This window comes from Malania oleifera, chromosome 10 (genome assembly GCF_029873635.1).
Source record: "Malania oleifera isolate guangnan ecotype guangnan chromosome 10, ASM2987363v1, whole genome shotgun sequence".
NCBI lineage: Eukaryota > Viridiplantae > Streptophyta > Magnoliopsida > Santalales > Ximeniaceae > Malania > Malania oleifera.
In genome coordinates, this window is record NC_080426.1 from 47272818 (window position 1) to 47294357 (window position 21540).

The 21540-nt window shown below is 36.4% G+C and overlaps 1 protein-coding gene across 1 annotated transcript in view; it reads right to left on the bottom strand.

Moving 5' to 3' along the window:
- Positions 1-532: 532 nt before the first annotated feature.
- The window catches only part of LOC131165786 (CAAX prenyl protease 1 homolog), a 45371-nt gene continuing 24363 nt past the window's right edge, over positions 533-21540 (bottom strand). The window contains exons 9-14 of the mRNA XM_058123843.1: positions 17228-17290; positions 3129-3218; positions 2359-2472; positions 1906-1977; positions 1737-1802; positions 533-1098 (exon numbers count right to left, since the gene is read on the bottom strand). Coding sequence (XP_057979826.1) covers positions 982-1098; positions 1737-1802; positions 1906-1977; positions 2359-2472; positions 3129-3218; positions 17228-17290 — 522 coding nt within the window. The 3' untranslated portion in view covers positions 533-981. The remainder of the gene's footprint in view (positions 1099-1736; positions 1803-1905; positions 1978-2358; positions 2473-3128; positions 3219-17227; positions 17291-21540) is intronic.

Genomic DNA, 21540 nt, shown 5'->3' on the forward strand with positions numbered 1-21540 from the left:
AATCACTATCTACTCTAACTTGAGAGGGAGTCTTGAGGATCGCACAGCTCATTCCAACGAGACTTTCCAAATATAACTGCATTGACCCCCATGATTGTAGATATTTCATTCATTCTAGGATATTAGTTTCCATTATACATACGATATCATTTAATTGTAATTATTCTTTATAATTATAAATATAGTATTCACACTCATGTTAATGTATAGTGGTTTCTCAAAATATTCACAAATCATGAATCATTTTCATAGATTATTTTAAATATTTCTAATACAATAGAAATCCCACATTCTGTTTTACTTGGTAGAAAGTGTGTGCGCATGTGTATATATAAGCCGAGCTCTAATTGAAAAAATCCAAGACTGATCATGTTCGAGTCAATTTTGAAAATACTTCAGATCGAACCAAATCAACGTCCCTTTCTTAGTTAAAATCGACGTATAAAGCCCCTGGTATAACTATGTAAGAACTAAGAACCCTCAAATGCTTTCGCTTTGGGATCATTAATGCGAACAAATGTGAACCATAACATGTTCATAAAGGAAACACTTCATTGCACACTGCAAACTGCGAAAACCATTGAATTTCCACACCCTGATCTCAAGCCAGAGTAGAACATTATCCTAATATGGGAAAATCAAGATACAATATGGTCAACAGCTACAGTTGCAGGACCTGTGAACTAGCGTAGAACTATGATATGAGGTAACAATACTTTTGTCTCTTTTAGATTTTTCCTGCCCAATTTCTTCATTTTTTTTTCCTTGTTCTCTTTACCCTGATCTGGTAACAGTGATTCCCTGTTAAATAAGTCTGGCCTCAAGGTATTGAAACTTTGGTACCAATACTACAGGAGCACGAGTTCCAACAGAATAAAGCAGCATATCAATTAATATTGCATCTGTTGAAGCTTCTTCCATTGTTCAGTGTTGAACTGAAGTAGAACTGTGCTTGCCATCCGTCTGTCACTAAAGCTTCCATTAGTCAGACTTCTTATCAGATTCGTTAATGGCTGCCAGTCTCTCAACGAGTGGAGGATGAGAATAGTGATAAGCTGAGTACCATGGATCGGTATTCATGGCTGATAAATTTTCTTCCTGAAACACCATTTAATCCTCATCAGTAATGCATAGTTTTCAATTCATAAAGTTATTCAATTTTAGATTCCTTTCAAAAATAAATTTGGGTTGCTAAATCAAGCACAATATAATTACAAGGATGAAGGGTTCTATCATTAATTCATAATGCCAAATGATGGCCAAACCATGGGAACTAAACAAAACACACTAGACCTATGTGCCTGGGAGTCAAGAGGCCAAAATTTCAATTTTCTGCATGATGAGCACTCCCTATATACCCACCCAGCCCATCCACAAATCACAACAAATTAATCCAGGCAGCTGAGTGAAACAACAATTGCTTCCCCAGAAAGCAAAATGATTCTTATTTGAGTAGCAATCTCATCCAAAACCGAAATTAAAATAAAAAAAATCTCAAAATGGAACTTCGTAGCCAAAAAGACGAGCAACCAAAATAAGGAATTAAGGAAGCGAAAGAAACATAAAAAATTTGGGCAAGTAATATTCAAGTCTTATCTATAAACCCATTTCAGGTTAGTTTCCTCTAAAGCTTCAAAGTTAAGAAGATTCAGTTGTTATCACTGTCCCCAAAAGCAATGGGAGAAGAGCCCTTCAAATCAACAATGAAATAAGAGGGAAAATGAAGTATAAATCACCTGTAGTTTTACAAGACCAGAACAAAGTGTCGAGGTATAACCAAGCTTCTTAGCAAATGCATCAGCCTATGCAAAAAAGAATATAAATTTAATAATGAGAACTCTTAATAGGAATTGCTGTGGAAGAACAATCAAATTGCAAAAACCAATGGCACCAGAGAAAGATTACCTGAAATTCGAAGGATCGGCTGACAAGATTAAGACCAAAGTTTACTAGGTGCTGTATAGGAATTACAGTGTGCTGCAGATGACGAGTTTAACTTTAAAATATTAATTTTCTATAGAAGCTCTTCAACAGAAAAAATGCATAACAGAGGGTAAGTTTAAATTAGTTCAAGCTTGTGCATATACCAAAAGTTTGCCACATCATCAGTTCAAAACCATAAAAGTTGAAATGCGACTCCAGCAAAGGGCAATGAGATCACTCTGTTCATTTTCCATGATAGAGTAACAGAATACAAGAAACTTCTTACCATAAAAGCCTATAATTTCATGAATTATTTTGAGCCACCGAGATATAGTTTGCGCATGCATGCACACATGCACACACAACGATCATTTTTCTTCATGATAATACAAATCCATATATAGTTACAGTGAATTAGCTTCTATGTATCAATACCTGAAATATAATCAGTCCAATGAGTACAGGCTGTGTATCAAAACCAAAACTCTCGAACAGATCTTTTGTGTTCCTCACGAGAGTATATCCCCCAAATTGCAGGAACATGACACTCTGCACCAATGAAAAAGAATGATGATGCATGAAGCCAGGAATATGACACCAATTTTCCATCTCAATCGAGAATCAGAATTCTTGACTCATGTAAATCACGAAAAATATCCAAAGATTCAACAAGACATTAGCACTGATGCATATACCATACCATAATTAGGTGTGAAAGATTAAGGCAAACTAGATGCCAGCCAGTAATATAAGAGAATCTTGAGATGCAAATAAAAGTCATATACCAAAATAGAAAATGAGAAGATAGCATGCATGAGCACACATCAAGGTCAATGACACAGGGATGTTACATAAGGCAGATTTGGAGCGATATAGATATAGCCCGAATTTGTCCTGCCAAGAATGATCTGCCCACCAATGTCCCTAATCAGCCTCAGAGCATTATCTACATCCCCACACCTGCCTCATTTGGCACCTCCCCGCCAACAATAAAAAAAGCATACAAAAGTGAAGGAGAAGAAACCCTCCAAAGGAACAAAACAACAAGAAATGCAACAAAAAATCCAGAACTAGCCAAGCATGACGCATACAAATACTGAAGCCACTATGCCATTCAACAAGGCAGAGATGTATCAATTTGCAGGGTCTAACAAAAATTAACAAAGCATAAAATCACTTAAGGCACTAATTGTTAGAGAGTATACCTGCATAGCAATGAAGGTATACATCGTATGATTGAGTTTCCAATGGCCAAGTTCATGAGCAAGGACAGCAACAACTTCCTCCATTTTGCACTGAAACAAAATAAATAAATAACACTGAATCGCATAAATCACTTCCACACAAAAAAAAATCCCATCACAATAAGCTCAATAAGTACAATACAAGCATAGAAATATGTAAATATTTGCTTAAAAAAAAAGCAGCCACAAGGCTCCACACTTTGCCATTGTAGGGGGAGGATTGTTACAGTGTACGCAGCCTTACCCTGCTTATTCAGAGAGATTGTTTCTTTGGACTCAAATTAGTGACCAACTGGTCACAAAGGAGCAACCTTACCATTGATCCAAGGCCCACTCTCAATAAATATTTGCTAGACATAATAAATAAATTACTATACCAGTTCAATAATAAGATCAACTCATTCAACAATGCAACATTTAAGACACTGCACAATGCCATGATCAATTAACAGCATACATCAAATAGAGCTATACCATAAGCCAAATCTTTTTTTTTTGAAAAGGGGGGGGGGTTCAAAAACCATAAATCAAATCTTCCACCCATAAAAAGAATTAAATAAATCAATCAAATCTTCCATCATGTCAACCAAGCTTAGATTGTAGATCATCATTGAAATCATGATTTGGATCATAAAGTCATACATTATTACGATCCAAGAAGGCTTATCGACTCAAACTGCACAAAAAATACTCCAATGTTAGATCATGGCATGATTGTAAGATCATTAAATTGGATAGTAAAATTGGGTAGAATCATAGTAGAATCGTGATTCTGCTTATGATGCTTAGAAGCTAATTTGGGCTTAAATTTTTGAGTTATTTTATTGCATTTTTTATTTTGATTTGATGGGAAGATAAACTGGCAGCTCTTTCCATTGTACAAATGATTGACGTGTAAATTTTCAATCTCCATCACCTAGTTTTGGGGTTATTTGATTCTCTTCATTCATATCCAGATAAATCAAAAAAAAATAAAGAAAAAAGAATGAAAAAATAAGGAAAAAAAAAAAAAGAGGGAAAATGAAAATAGAAAATTAAGAATTATAATTTCCTTCTCTAACAATTCAAATATGATATTATTATTTTAATTTTATGCTTACGAATGTGTATGAAACTTATTTATGTACTATTACATATCTATATTTTTTTTTACCAGAAAACATGTGTCCAATACCAACACCTGCCCAACACTCCCCAACACATATTCAACGAATATCGGAAATTAATTAATTTATTTTATTTTGTACATGACTGAGACACTTCTCAACACTTCCTAACACAGCAAGGACATCTCGGAGACATTTCTTGCTCTGTAACGCTGCATTTTTCTTGCCTCTTTAATTCTGTTAACAAAATCCCCTAACAAAAGTAAGGATAGGTCAAGTGATTGAGAGTCAGGTTCTTTGACATTGGAGTGGTTGGACTTTGAAGCCCTAGAACCACTACGCATGCCTTGTAGAGCATCGTAGGACCCCCCAGCACCAAAACCACTGTAAATCCATTGCCATTTTGCCACTCTTTGTTTTCAATTTCTTGATGAGCGAAGCCCATTGCCCACCATCACCCATGCCCACAAGTTTTTCCTGTTGTTCAACCAATATCCTATAATATGAATGTAGTCTATGATTGTATTAGTTTATAAAATGTGTAATTGATAATTTTTAAATCCAAATTGCCATATGTTTGGCATATCTAAATAAGGAAAAACGTGCATAAATAAGAAAAAATATGCCTAAATATTAGTTAATATTTTAATATTAATTAATTAACATATCCCTTCCCCATCATATCCTCATTTTTTTTTTTTTATTCAAAATTTTCATATTGTTGTGTCAGTATTATATTGTATCTTTGTCTCATGTCAATATTGGTGCTTCCTAGTTTTTTTAGAAGTTGATTTATGTCCTTCATGGAATCTTCAGGGTTTATGACCCAATATTATAATCTAATTTTATAAAAAATAAGTCTAAGGGAAAAAAAAAAAAAAAAACTTAGATAAGCTTGCTTAAGAGTGTTCCTTCAAGAAAAAGAGGGTTAAACCTTATTTGACAGGACTCTCAAGTACAATTTACATTTCAAAAAACAGAGGAGAAACCTCTTCCCTTCCCAACAGGCCGAGCACATGATCAGAAAAAGACCAAAATAGATATAACTGAAAAAGAAAACAATAAAGAATGCCTTATAACATCAAAATTATCGTGCTAATTAACAGACTTTTTGGACGTTACAATATGAAGACAGGCTTAAGGCAGCTCTCAGTAAGTACGACCAAGTTTGCTAGAATACCATTAAAATGATAATTTGAATCAACAGCCAAAATACTTCACATGTCTAATACAGTCTTCCAAGCAAAAAACTAAATTCAGGGGCATTGACCTTTTTACAGAAATTCAGTCATACTCCTTATTTGAATGGGTAACAGAGATGCTTTTAATGCTTCAATTATCCCGTCTACAAATTGATTCATCCATATTTCCTGCTTCTGTGTGTAATTTTGCTTTCTTTATTTTTTTAAAAAAACTATTGGCTTGGTGTGATTTGAATGAATAATAGAAGAACAGGGAAGTTCTGTTCATTCCTGTCCTGTGCTAGTACGCATTTGGCTTTTTTGGCATGGGTGATAGACTGGATAATGGAATAACACTTTTTGTTCTATTCTAAAGCAGAGCACAATCGAATAAAAATATGTTTTGCATGCTTGGTTCCTGTCTTGCATACCACTGATGATGAACCATTTAATTTTCAGTTGTATACAGTTTGCCTTACGACTTTCTTCCAGCACCTGATCTCTCAGCCAATTTCGTGTAACCATTTGACCAAAAGAAAAAGTAACACATTACCCCAAATAGTTGGACTAGAAAAGAATTGATCTGTATTGACTGAAGTCTACCAGCACAAATGCCTCAGGAGCCAAGGCTGTTTACCAGCAAGCATTTTGTTGACAGCTTGCTCTCTGGGTACAATGAATACGTAAATGAAAAATTGCTTGTGAAAATGCATCAAGAGGCCTCTGCCTGGGGCAATAGCAGTTGATCTATGACTTAAACAAGAGCATCTAGAGCACGCTTGGTGGGATCTGATGACAGGCATGGCCCTTTTCATGTTTACGATCTAATTTGTTAATGAATGTAAATGGTCCATTTTTCTTGCAATTGATATTATCTTTGTAAAATTTCGTAAGCAGAATTGGAAGATAGAAACAATATTTAACTCAATCAGAAACTAAACATCATGAGTGCTTATGATCTAATTTGTTAATGAATGTAAATGGTCCATTTTTCATGCAATTGATATTTTCTTAAAACTTCATAAGCAGAATTGGAAAATAGAAACAATATTTAACTCAGTTAGATACTAAACATCATGGGATGAATTGTTGGTTGAAGCTTATAGACAAATAAAATTTGCCCCATGTTTATCAAAGATTCTGTTATGGTAGAATAGAGGTTATGCTTATCAAAGGATCTGTTATGGTAGAATAGAGATTTCATAACCACAGGCCTTGCAAGGTCTGGATGAAGTAGGGTGGTTGCAACTGCACAGCAGGTGCGTTGCCAAATAAGAAAATCATTGGAAGAGGGAAAGAAGTACAAGAAGGTATCATCCTAGAAAAATAAGAACATCAAAATATACACACAAAAAGAAAGAAAGAAAAAATCAAGTGAACAAAGCCAACAAATCCTAAAAACCCATGAAAATTTCCCTTAAAACAACTAAAAGAAAAGGCTCAAAGAGATGCAAGAAAGCCTATCTTCTCCTAATGGAATTGTAGAGACAGAAAACTGCCACAGAAGACGCAAGCATCTCTCTCCAATCAAATGCTCCAATTCACCAGCAACCTACTAGCATCCTTTCTCCTTCCGAAATCTGCTGAGTATCCAAAGAATCTGAATACACCCAACTCACCAAAATAAGTAAACAATCTACTCCACAAGTTCCATCAAGCAGTGCAAGATATTACACTAGTTAGTTTAGTTATTTAGTATCACTGCAGTGTGTGACTGCTGTGTCTATAAGCGTGAGTAAGTGCATTAGTAAGAGTAATTTGGTATTTGACATGATCTTGGCATATATTATAAATTGGAGAGGTATATCATTGTGATTAGGTCTTCCAATTTACCTAAAATTTTAACATGAATTCAAAGCAGGGTTCTGAGACCTAAAGCATAATTATCACAGCCACCGCCAAACCAAAGCATAGAACCCTAAACCCGCTGTACATCTACCATCATAGCAAAATTGCCAGGACCACCGTAGGCCTGAAAACCAAACAGCAGCTGCAACAACAATCCCTACAAACCTAGACAACATTGCCAAATCAGGAATACCAAAACCCCTTTAGATTTTGTAAAATCAACACCATAGCCACCCAGAAGATTACCAATTTGCCTACCACTCAAATCGCATTGCCAGAGAGAGCTGCATCCGCATGCCCTCATGTGCTGGTTGAAGGCAGGCATGGCCGAACCCACACGCCAGTGCGCGAAGCTTCATACAAGCATGCTTTTCACCTGAGTTGATCCTACTCTGTTCAAACCCCTCTACAACCATATTATTGAACTTTTAGTTAGTTTTTGTCCAAAGATCTCACCTTTTTAGTTGCTTATGTGCAGCATTCCAAGATTAATTGTTCCGTATTGCCTGAAGCTGTTTGTTTTACTAAGTTCAATGGGGCCTGGAACATTGATATTTGCTATGTTTTGTGATTTGATCAGTTGTTTATCTTGTTAGTTGTGTGTTTGCAATTTGTTTCAATTGTTCAAGGTTATGCGTGTTGTGCATGTTGGGATGGAGTCCACAAATACCAAAAGTATATTGTTTGTTGTGTGTTTCTGATTTGCTCCTAGGTCAAGGTGTGTGTGGAGTTCAGAAACCCTATAAGAATTTTTCCCTCATCTATCACTTCTAAGCATACTATAACTGTCTCAGAGGCAGAGGATTCAAGGTTCCTGGGTCATCACATTGCCTCTTTTGCTCAAAAACATAATCCTACAGACAACATGTCATTTAGTTTTGGTGTTTCTCCCACTAGTCCTTGGTTATGATTCTGTCACCACTAGCCATATAATAAAGATAACCAACTTCTTTTCTGCCCTCCAGTATTCTAAAAATCTACCTCAAGTTACCCTTGCTAATGCAACCATTGCTACATTTAACGGGATTGGAACAATAAATCCTACTCAATATCTTTTACTTCTAGTTTTTGCATTCCTAAAATCTCCTCAATCGCATGCCTGTTATTAAGATTACAAAGTTGCTGAATTGTCTAGTAACCTTCTTCCCATTGTTATCCAGGATCTGAACACGTGGAATATAATTGGAAAAGGACATGACACTGGTGGACTTCACTACTTTGAGTCGCTCTCTCCTCCTATGGCCTGCAGTGCTACTACTAAACCACTTCAAATACACTATCCCCTTGGTTATCCTACAAGTGAAAATAGCTAGTTCCTACTTCGAGTTCTTTGTCTAATTTTGAGTGTGACTTGTCAATTAGGAAAGCACCATCGTATTCTCTTTGCTTCCCAAGTCAATAAACAGGCAGTCAACCCTTTCATGTTAGCCTTAGCCTATTCCGATGTTTACAGTTCTAGTTGTGTTACATTGAAATTGGTGTCTTGATACTTTGTTACATTTGTCGATGACGACCCAACGGTTACTTGGTTGTATTTAATGAAAGATTGAGTGACTGAGTTGTTTAATATCTTTTGAGCCTTCTATTTTCAAATAAGGACTAAATTTGAGTAAAACCGATAATGCTAAGGAGTACTTCAATACCCAATTCACTAAATGACTAACTCTTGTATGAACCATCCACACACCATGACAAAATGGAGTAGCAAAGCGGAAAAATAGACATATTCTCAAAGTTATTTGTACTCTTTTGTATCGAATGAATGTCCACAAGCTTTTTGGTGGGGGTGTATACAGTTCGGTTTGGTTCGGTTATTGCCAAAACCGTCGACTGAACCGAACCTCTCAGTTTTTAAAACTACTGAACCGCAACCGAACCGTATACTGTCGGTTTAAAACCAAACCAAACCGTTTATTTTACGGTTCGGTTCGGTTAATTCGGTTTTACCAAATTTTAAACTAACAAAACAAAAAATACATTATTTAAAGCCAGGCCACAGCCCACAGCCTCCAATGTTATTTTAACTAGGCCAAGGCTTTGACTGCAAAGCCCAGCATGGAAGGGGAACAGATCCAACTTCAATAAATAGGGTGGGAAAATTTTTTTCTTCCCATTTCCAACCGATGTGGGATGGCTAGAAGCCTAGAAACACATTTCGCACCAGTGGGAGTGAGCTGTGTTGCAGATGGTTGATCAATTTCTGGTGTGGGACAGCATGCTTAACCCTTGCCTTGTCCATTGAGGCCTGAGGCACTGATGGCTTGATCAATTTCTGGTGTTCTCAGCATCATCTTCACTTTTTGGTATACACTCTGGAACTGAGGAGCTATTTGGCACCCAAACATTCTTACGAGGCAGATTAAGGAACAAATCCTATTTCACCATAGTATTCTCTCAACATACAGTTTCTTTCAGGTTCTCTCTAAAAACACTTTATAGACATTATTTTCTCTTGGCTTGAGCTGTGATGGCATCCTCAAATCTTTGCACTCTCTCTCTCTCTCTCTCTCTCTCTCTCTCTCTCTCTCTCTCTCTCTCTCTCTCTCTCTCTCCACTACAACAATGCTTTTGCACATCCCAAATAGGAATTGCATAGTGGTTGCTGAAATAGGTTCATAAAGCTAATTTTGTAAGTGAAGAAAGAAGGATAGAGATGAGCTGCGTGTGACTACGTTGCAAAGATGAGTTGCGTTGCTGTGTGCCTGTGTGTGACTGCGTCGGCGTGGAGATGTGGGCGTTGGCGACTAGCGTGGGCGTGAGCGTTGCTGCATCGGCATGGGGTGGGACTTGGGAGGAAGCGGGAGGTGGCGAGGTGCTATGGGGAGTCGAGGACGTAAGGTTTGGGCGACTCGGCGTTGGTGTGGGCGTGAGCGTCGGAGGGCATGGCAGTCGCAGGTTACCACTTACCAGGATTCCAAGACCAGGAGCCAGGAGGATTGAGCGTCTCTTCAGGCTTCGCCGCTTCAGTCTTCTTCCATAGCAGTATAGCACTCATCCAGTCATCCCACATGGCCAAAATGGGAGGCATGAATCTCATGCCTCCTATATAAAATCCTTCCCCCGCTCCCTGAGAAAGTACAAGACATTGAAGACAACAACTCAAATAAAAAAATATATATATTCTACAGGACATATATATGTAGTATTAAAAATAATTATTTTAAAATTATAATCGGTTTTCGGTTTTTACGGTTCGGTTTTTGAGTGAAACCGAAACCGAAAACGAAACCGAAAATCTGTTTTTTATAAATTCAAAACCGAAACTGATGATTGAAACCGAAAAACCGAACCGAAGCTTCAAACGGTTCGGTTTCAGTCCGGTTCTCGGTTTTTCGGTAAATTTTGTACACCCCTACTTTTTGGAGTGATGTAGCGCTCATTGCTTGCTCTCTCATCAATAAAATGTCATTCCAATTCTTCGTGTAAAATCCCATATTTAATTATCTTCTGCAAGGTTACTTCTCACTTCTGCCTCGTATATTTGGTTGTGTAGCCTTTGTCCATCAATGAAGTCCAAGAAAGGATAAGTTGAATCATCATGCTATCAAAAGTGTTAAACGTCCCAGCCGAGAGTATATAGAATCAGAGGGGGGATGAATGGACTCTTTTCGCGGAATACGTATTTTTCTACAAAATAAAAAATGAAAGTGAGTTTGTGACTTTAGAGGAATCCTATAAACTCATGTGTCCTAGTATGCATGCATTTGCTCAACTCTTGCTCAGAAATCGTGTAGAAACAAAACGCAAGAGTTATAACATGTTCCTGCCGCACACAACCCTTATCACATAAAATTCAACAATAATCTTCCTTTGGTTGTGCTTGGGTTCATTCGAGTACGTGACCTTTTGATCTTTCCTACTTCAATCATCAACTCGGTCTGATCTTTGCCTTTGATCCAGCACTTCATGTATTCGTCATTGGAACTTGTACTAAACATGATCTGCAAAGATGGAATGCACTAGGAACAACAACTAGGTTAATATCATCAAAACACATTATGATTATGTAGCCCCCAAGGCTAACAATCTCCCCTTTTTGATGATGTCTAACCTATTACAAATTTACTTGATCTTTGCATTTGTGTTGTATTTACCATGGCTTATTATGCAAAGATAAGTTTACCTAAAACCACTAATGGGTTGTTATTATCAAAACAAAAAAATAAAGTTCATGTAGCCACTAAGGCTAACAAAAAGTTTTTTTTTTTTGGGGCTTCATTTGTGCTCAAAAAGGGATATCGATGTTATAGGCCTAATTTTAAATCAACTCTTTGATTCTACTGATGTCCTTTTCTTTGAGTATACACAAACACTCTTCTAATGAGTCGCTCCCTCTGCCTAGCCTTCTGGATCCTAAACTATTATCTCTGCCCAATCCTGCTACATCTTCATCCAATTCGAGTCCATGTCGCTTGAATCATCCTAATTTGCAAGTGTATGCACGACGGCAACTCAAGGGAGGAGAGCCTCCTCCAAGCTCTACTTTTGTGCCTCTAGTTCCCAAGTGTGATGGTCCTATTTCCTAAGATGTTGATCTTCCTATGGCTCTTATACGCTTGTGCCCAACATCCAATCTTTAATTTTGTTTGCTATGATTTCTGGTCAACCCGTTATTACTATTTTGTCAATACTTTGTCTTTTGTAGCTCCTTCAAAATATGCTTTTGGAGCCCTACCCCTTTTCAAGTGGAGGACAAGAATGGGTGAAAATATGCTTGCATTATAGGATAATGATACTTGGTACCTCTTCCTCTTGATAAGTCTATAGTTAGTTGTCGTTAGGTGCACACCATGAAAAACCAGTCCACATGGTTTCATGGCTCATTTGGAGGCTTGCCTTGTTGCTAAGGGATACTCTCAATTGTGTAGTTTGGATCATAGTTTTACTTGGAACATGGTGCAAGTATGGGTATGGGTATGGGTATGCTACTTAAAAGGTACAAGGTTCTTGGGGGGTAAGCTTAGTCAATACGCTTTTTTGGGTTGTGGTATGCTTAAACCACTATTTTGGATCCTAATATGTTTTGATTATTTACTAATTATCAATAATTTTCAAATCTAAGCAAATATATGCATACACACACTAAACCAACAATTCCAATTTTTTTAACAAAATTTCAATAAGAGAAATATAAGTACATCACGATGATTAAATGAAGAGTAATTAACTAGAAAATTAACTTATTTCTTTTAATATAAACTAGTGTCTTAATTTTATTTAACTACTATTAACATAATTTTTGGATTCTTTAAATAAACAAATTAACAGAAAATTTAAAATTAATAGTTTCCAGCTGTACAACTTGCAAAGGTGGATGTTCGGCATTCCACTACTAGTAAAAAATAAAAACGATGGTGTCTAAAAAGTCATCTCTCTCTCTCTCTCTCTCTCTCTCTCTCTCTCACAACTTGTTCAATGGGACCCATTTGCCATAACAACAGGAAACTAAAGCCTCATCTATGTGTCTCACGCTTTGGAGCAGCTAAAAATTCCTCTCTTCTCACCATTGCAGGATTCTAAGCATTTTTGTGGCACCAATTTCATCTCTCTCTCTCTCTCTCTCAACTTGTTCAATGGGACCCATTTGCCATCGCAGCAGGAAACTAAAGCCTCACCTATGTGCCTCACGCTTTGGAGCAGCTAAAAATTCCTCTCGTCTCACCATTGCAGGATTCTAAGAATTTTTGTGGCACCAATTTCATCTCTATTCGAGGGTTCTACCTTCAAGGTTCAAGCAAAACCTGATTTTGCAATTTTTCTCACAATTAGTTTTAAATTTTATGAAAAATTTCCATACGATTTTTCCATGAAAAATGTTAACTAATTTGGGTTGCCACTTTTGGCAATTTGGAATCTGACTCCCATCAGTTTGGGATGCTATTGACTCCTGAACTAGGTCGCTCGATACAATCCTGCGGGCTTGGGAAGGGTTGGGGGGGGGGGGGGGTGTAGCAACCCAGGTAACTATGGTTTGGATTACTTTGAAACATTCTTTACAATTGCCAAACTTGCCTCAGTTTATTTATTCGTCTCTTTAGCCACCACATGTTATAGGCCTCTATATCAGTTAGATGTGAAGAATGTCTTCCTACATGGTGACCTTCAAGAGGAGGTCCATATGGAACAACCACCAGGATTTGTTGCTTAGAGGATTGACAATGTGTGCTAGCTCAAGCAATACTTGTATGATCTAAATCAGTCTCCCAGAGCATGGTTTGGTTGATTCACTCCCATAGTAATTGAGTTTGGTCTTTAGAGGTGTGCAATAGATCACTCTATTTTATTGACATGCTGCTTCAGGTAGGATTATGCTCAATGTGTATGCAAATGATATCGTGATTATTGGATATGAAAATTGAGGTATCAAGCACTTGAAGCATCTTCTACAAATTATATTTCAACTGAGGATTTAGGATCATTGAAATACTTCTCAAGTATACAAGTATCCAAGTTTTATATAGGGACCGTTTTGTCATGGAGGAAGTGTGTTATAGATCTTTTAGATGAGACAGGGATCCAAACACCCATGGGTCCTAACAAGAAGTTTGTGCTAGATGTGTATGATTTGTTTGTTAACCTTTGACGATACAAGAGACTTGTTGGAAATTTGAACCATCCCCGGTCACTAGACCTGATATATCTTTCACAACACCAAGTCATTTTCTTCATTCTCTGAGAACAAGTCACAAGGATGCAATCATTCGCATCTTGAGATACTTGACTCAAAGTGCATCTAGGAGACAGGATCAAGGTCACACTTAAGTTTACACTGGAAAACTAAGAAACAATTTTTTGTTGGCCTAATCCAGTAAAGTCAAAATATCAGGCCATGGCCCACATCACGTGTGAGCTTATTTGGCTAAAGGACATCTTAGAAAAATTTGATTTTCCATATTCTCAGCATATGGAGTTGACATATCATAATCAAGCTGCTATTCATATTGCCTCCAACCTAGTTTTACAAGAGGAAGAAACACATTGAAGTTGATTGTCACTTTCTCCAAGAGAAACTTGTGCGAAATCTCATTACAATAACTCGTGTGAAATCTGAATTCCAACTTTATTCACTGAAGCCTTGGAGAGGTGCTTGGTTAAATCCAATTATAACAAGCTAGGAGCACATGATATCTATGCCCTAGCTTAAGAGGGGTGTACTAAAATTATTTAGCATTACTATTGTGTGTTGTTGTCTTAGTAAACATGAGTTAGTGCATTAGTAAGTGTAATATGGTCATTGTACTGTACTTGGCATATTGATGCAGGACAGCATCAAGGATCTATACCCATAGATGAGATTAGACGAAGTTTAATAAATGAAGAGGAAGGGAGGAGAGAGAATATACAAGGGGGAATCACACGTTCATTTTCAAATTCAAATTCAACAAACAACTACAACATGGCTTTCACTCACTATTTATAAGAAAGCCATAACACAAGAAATAACACATATACCCCTAACTCTACATGAAACTATAAAGCCTAGAATACATAAATCTTACAAATCCACCCTCAAAATACACAATCCTGCTACAAGCGAACTAAATAAGCACAATAGACAAGTAATTAACTAAAAATATTTGGGTTGAGGATCTAATAAACCATTGACCCTATTCTTCGACATAGGCTTCCAAATTGGGTCAAAGCGACCAATCCAAATACCCACTTCTCATCCAACATAACTTATATAATAAATAGAAGGAAAGACCTATTGTCGTTATTAGGACTTTCAAATTACCCAATATTTTAACACAACAAAAATCGGAATGCAACTCATCACTATCAAATACAACAAACAACAGCAAGGGATGAAGCCTTGACACCCTTGACTAGTATCCTAATCAGCAAAAGATTGTAGGCAGCAACTTTATTAAGGACTGCTAACCAAACAAAAAGCCTTAACCTCGGATGAAACTTTAGCCATCCAAATGCAATGAACAAGTGGAAAAGAAGTAGAAGAATGAATTGAATGGATTGAATGGAAGTAAGACTTACAAAAGGGAAGGACACACGCACACACATATTCCAAAAATCAAACCCTAGTGCCCCTTATCGAACAAAGGCTAAAAATCATCCAACACAAAGATCAATGAAGAGAGATCTTCTCTATAATTGAGATACCTGCAAAAAACAATAAATTCAAGAAATAAGATCCCGTTCCCAAAACCAAAAATGAAGAAATCTGATCCTTATGAAAGAGAGGGAGACAGTATAAATGAGTGGCAACATAAAAGACACATCACCAAAACACCAAACTAAATAAACTCTCTCATCACACTCTTAGAAGCCACCCTAACAGAAATCCTAAAGGACAACAAAAAAATAAAGAGGAATAGAAGAAAGAGATGCTTGAATTGAAGTTTTATGATCACTCAAAGACAAAGAAAGCAAGAAACCTTAGAAATAGCACGATCGCAAAAAGCAACTAAATATTAGTTAGAAACCCCTAAGTCACAAGCCACTGTACGACACAACCTACAAAAGAAGCAAGATTAGAAATTATAACACAACTTAAATTAATGGCAAACCAGCACTCTAGCCCGTATTAGTCTGAACCTTGAGACTCCCTAAAAAAACAGTGATGAAGTAAGAACAACAAAAAACAACTCCTTTTTTTCAGACAAATAAACAATATTATCTATAGCAAACTACAAATGATAAACAATAACACCATCCCTACCATCACAGTCTCACATTGGATGTGTATTAGGGAAATATTGAGCTTAGAAGGATGGTTTGGGCTCCAACTATGTGAGGCGCCTTTTATAGGACAAACCCGTGAGGCTAATGGGCCAAAACGGACAATACCTCATTTGAGTTGGGCCCAAGACCGTTACATTTGGTATCAGAGCCACCCTAGGGGTACTATCATGTGAGACCCTACTTGGAGATGGTCTAGGGAGGATGTTAGAGATTAGACAAGGGCGAACGTCACAGTCCCACATTGGATGTGAACTAGGGAAATCTCGAGCTTATAAGGATGGTTTGGGCTCTGATTATGTGATGCGCTTTTATAGGACAATCCCATGAGGCCAGTGTGCCAAAGCGGACAATACCTCACCAAGGTTGGGCCCAAGACTGTTACACCAACCCAAAGCAAAGACTCATGCAAGACCTCTAGCAATAACCCTATGATCTATCCCACCGAAGAAATCCCCTCACAAGAATAAACAAAATAAAAAAAAAGGGTCAATGGATCCCCTCTTCTTGTCACAACCCCTACGAGAACCAAGCCTTAGGTTCCCTATTAATAACAAAAAAAGTAGCCGAAAACAAACTCCTCCTGAATCCTAGTCCAACCTCTTCATCTACTACCAAACCCTTTCATATCTAAGGAATTGTTCAAAAAACTCCAACTCATCTAGTCATAGGCTTTCTCAAACCCTAGCTTGGAAAAAAACCCTTTCCTATTTCTCCTCAAACCATCCTCCGAAAAAACTCATTAGCCACCAAATGGCATCCAAAATTTTGCCTATCAACAACAAAATTTCTTTGCAAACAAGAAATAATATTCCCACAACTTAACCTATAAACAAGAAACTTCACCATAATCTTATATAAACTATTAACCAAGCTAATAGATTTAACAATATTTTAAAAAATAAACTTATTTCTCAAGTCCTAATGAATAAATTAGAAATTGAATACAAAATTACTAATTCTTACAAGTTATAAGTTGCATCCAATGAATTTTAGATGATAACAAACAAAACACATGTGCGCACATGCATACATGTCAAGCAACCATCATACGCATCTAACACTATGATACAAATGGAAGTTTTAACAAATAAGAGGAGATTCCATAATTTTATCATTTAAATGAATACAAATAAAGAAATTTTATTCTGCAGAGAAGACAAAAAAAAAAAAAAAAGTTAGGGAAAACATATATCAATAAATTTTTTAGATGGAAAAAAATTCGCACCTGCTGAATCAATGTGTCATACAAGACAATACGCTTGTTTCTAAAGAATCCATACATGTAGGCCTGCAAAATTGTGCAAATGAATTAGTAAACCAAAAAAAGCATGATATCTCAAATATTCCAAAAGACAAATAATGGGACTAAGCATTCTTATTTTCCATCTCCATGATAAATCAGTGATGACTTGACATAAAAAATTCTAAGACTATACCCCCAATTTTAATATTCTTTGGCTTCTGAATTTTAAGTATTTATTGAAGGAAATATTAATCACATCACTAGATCCACTATTCCTCATGGAACCTCTATAATTCAATTGCTCCCTTTCAAACAATATTTTGGGTCCTTCTTACCCCAAAATATGGAAGTTATTGGGGTAAAAGCTCTATGACATCATTTGACTAATTTAAACGATGATGTTCCCATTGGATAAAAGGATTAACAAACATAAGACTTGATAATAATGAAAAATGAAGGCTAACCCAAGCAAAATAACCTACTGGATAAAATGAAGATTTTTGGATAACTTCCCAAGCAAGGATCTTTTCTCCCCATTTAAACATATCAGATATGTCTCTTCCTTAACTTGAACGACACAATTCCTTGACTCAAAAGCTCTAAAATGTCATTTGATCAAAGAAGTGGACTTATCATAAAAATGGACATATAAACATAAGATTTTAGCATGATAAAAATAAAAATAAAAAATAAAAGGACTTATCAAATCTACTCCTTTGGAATCGATAATTTACTGAATGAAATTAGGATAATGGCAATGGTAGGGCTCCCTGAGCACAATTTTATTCTTTTATATCGTAAACGTACATAACTCAATTAGTTCAATCCATAGTTACCAAAAAATGCCAACAACCTAGCAAACCACAAATTTGTACTAGCATTCCGAAACGTGGTATATTTTCGATCTACAACGCTAAATCTGATGATCCAAAATTTTAATTCAATATTTTTCACATAACATATGTTTTTAATAGTTAATGTGGCGAATCATCACATTGTAATTCTATTTTCTGACATTATTAATCTATTTCACAAAAGAAAATCCCTTCTAAAAACACCTCAACATCCTCTACAAAATATACAAGTGCCATTACACATTTTTCCCCAATATATCTATATAAGTACACCCATAGCATTAAGCATTTTAGAGCATGTGCCATATGGCAATCCTGTTTCTGTAGAACGTTCCATGTTTCAGGTTGCATTGGTTCAATCCTTATGTGCACCAGCATGTCAAACTCTTCACAAATAAAAAACATAGGAAACAATTTAGTTTCTAGATATAAGAGTAGGTATTTTGATAGAGGAGAATTCAGGGAGTATGTGTCCTTAGATGCAGCGATCATCCTTATTTGCCCCTTTATTGTCCATCAAGGAAGAAAATAGCTAGAAATTGAAGAATTTGGCCATATCAGCTAGACAAATAGACTGCAAACCCAAAAAGCCTTTCACTTCTTTTGTTCATACCCTAGATATTGGAAGTTATCATAGCACTTCCACTGGAATTCACGTTATGCACATAGTATGACAGTGCTTTGTTTCTCCATTTGTTAGATTCTAAGACCTATCCAGGAATCACATTCTCCTTTACAGCCTACACACACCTCGGTAAAATGACTATTATCTCATCATTAAAAAAAAAAAAAAAGAAGTTTTAATTTGTGTTCTTAACAAGAGAAACAAATACCTAAATACAGTGTTAAAGAAAAGAAGAGAACAAAATAAGCCTTTCAAAACTTTTGCCTCTTTTATATTGGACATTGTTTTGGGCCTTCTAACCAAGATTTTTGAAATTTATTAATCGCATCAGTCTAGGTTAACCCACAATAGACCAAATGTCAAAACAGTATAAGAGCTATAAAAATCTTTTTCAAGGGTACCTAAAAGATGATCAATAGACATATTTGATGGATGGAATCCACAAGATCAAACATTTAAAATGTGCTAATATACACAGTTTTAGACTTCCTCAATAGCTTGAACTTTTCAGTTACTCTGAAAGTAGAATTGACAGATCAATGGATGTTTAAGGTGCAGTTGAATGAGTTCTCTTCCCAGCACAGACAGAACAAGTCATCAGTGTTTATCTTTCTTCAACATAGTAGTGAATCGTGAATTGAATCGAATCATGTATCAAATCGAAACATGTATAATAAGATTTGTTAACGAATTCAAGCACAGCTTCAAAATGACAAAGGCCCAAACTAAAAATCAGTAATTTACTCCCAAATGAAGAAAATAGTGTGATATGCGTTTAGTGGCATGCTAAGCAGTCAATAGATTCAATACAACTCCACCAATCCAAATCTCAATTAAGATAACCCTCCAGCCTGATATCAATATCATCAATATCAATATCAACAGTATCAATATCATCATCATCATCATCATCATCATGGTCCTTCTTGTTGTATACAATGGCTATTTTCTTCTCCCTCCACTTCATGTGCACCATCATCTTCAGTAGTCTAATCTTTTCCTCAACATCTTTCTCTTCCATTCTTGTTAGCATTTAAGTTTCTAGGTTCCATTAACATAGAAAAGAGTATCAATTTCTCAAACAGGTTTAGAGAGAGAGAGAGACAAGTTTAGAGAGAGAGAGAGAGAGAGAGAGAGTTCTTCTTTTGCCAATCACTACCAGCCAACTCTCCATTTTGAGCACAAGCAATGCCCACAATGATACAAAGGGTTCTTTCAACTAAAGGCTTATTCGTTCTTTAAATGGCCACAAGATCTAGTCCACTATGACACTATTTCCTATGGCCAAAAAGATTGAGCCAAATTCTATGATTCTGCAAAATGAATCAATTCATACATTCAATTCAAATAGTTGGAGCCCTAGATCAAATTGAACCGTGAAAAATTCTATTTTGACAACCATGCTCATCACTTGTCCATATTTAATTTTTCTGTTCTCTTCCTTGACCATGTTATTTTTGAAGATATCCCTCTATGTCACACATAACAACAACAACAGACCAAGCCTTAAGTCCCACAAGGAGGGGTGGGCTACGTGAATCCTTTTCCTCCAATTCACACAATCAAGGGCATTTTCCTCAAACAGCTTAAAAACTATTAAATCCTTCATCATATCTCATTCCGAGTTATTTTAGGTCTACCCCTACCCCCTTCTACTACCAATAACATTGACTAGCTCACTCCTCACCAATGCCTTATAAGGCCTGCATTTCAAATGTCCAAACCATCTAGCTGCCCCTTCTTTATCTTCTACCACTGTTATGCCTAACTTATTGTGAATAAGTCCATTATTTAGTTTGCTTTTAACATTATACAACTCATCCACCTTAGCATTCACATTTCAGTAACTTCTATGTTTGGATGTCATTAGTTGCCCAATATTTTGATCTGTACAGCATGGCTAGTCTTATAGTTGTTCTAACATAGCATGCCTAAAGCACTCCTTCGTTTTACCCAACCTGCTTTAGGTATTGCATTCTCTTTGATTTCTCCTGCTTGCATAATAGATCCCAGGTATAGAAATCTACTAGTGCTATTAACAGAAAAAGAAAGAGGAAAAAAAAATATAAATAAAATAACCAGGAGAATAAGGCATCCTCCCTTTATAATAATAACAAAAATTACAACAAAATATCATCATAATCTGAAAGCTGACTCAATGAAGCAGAGCTGTCCAGTCCTGTTGCAGGCTTCCAAAGAAACATGACGTAAAAAGCCATTAGCCAACACCCACAGTGATGCAAGATAAACCACTCTACTCCAAACCAAATCATTAGAAATAGCCACCCCTTTGAAAATTCTGACATTCCTCTCCAGCCAAACACACCAAATAACAGCCATAATAGTGCATCGCCACAAGGCTTTCCTATACTTCCTTTTTCCAAAACCTATAAATGTGATAGCACAAAACCCTTCAAGGTGGAGGGACAAATCCAATCTTCACCACATATGCCAAAATATTTATTTCAGACAACCCAAGTAAAGGGGGTGTGAGCAAGTTCACTTCTCAAATAAAGGACACAAACATCTGGTGATAGGGACTTATTAGGCCTTCTCTTCTGAAGCACATCATTAGTATTAATTCTATCAAGCACTGCAGTCCAAATAAAAGCTTTTATTTTTTAGGGAGCTTTAGCCTTCCAGATCAAAGAGTACAAACCAAAAGGATCTGCATTAGGGTTGCGATTCAAATAGGAGAAAAAAGTTTTACAAAAGAAATCCCCAGAAAGATCTAAACTCCAAACCCGTTTATCATTCCCTAAATGAGCCTGAAAAGAATCAAGCAAACTGATTAAAAGAGCCAACTCATCAATCTC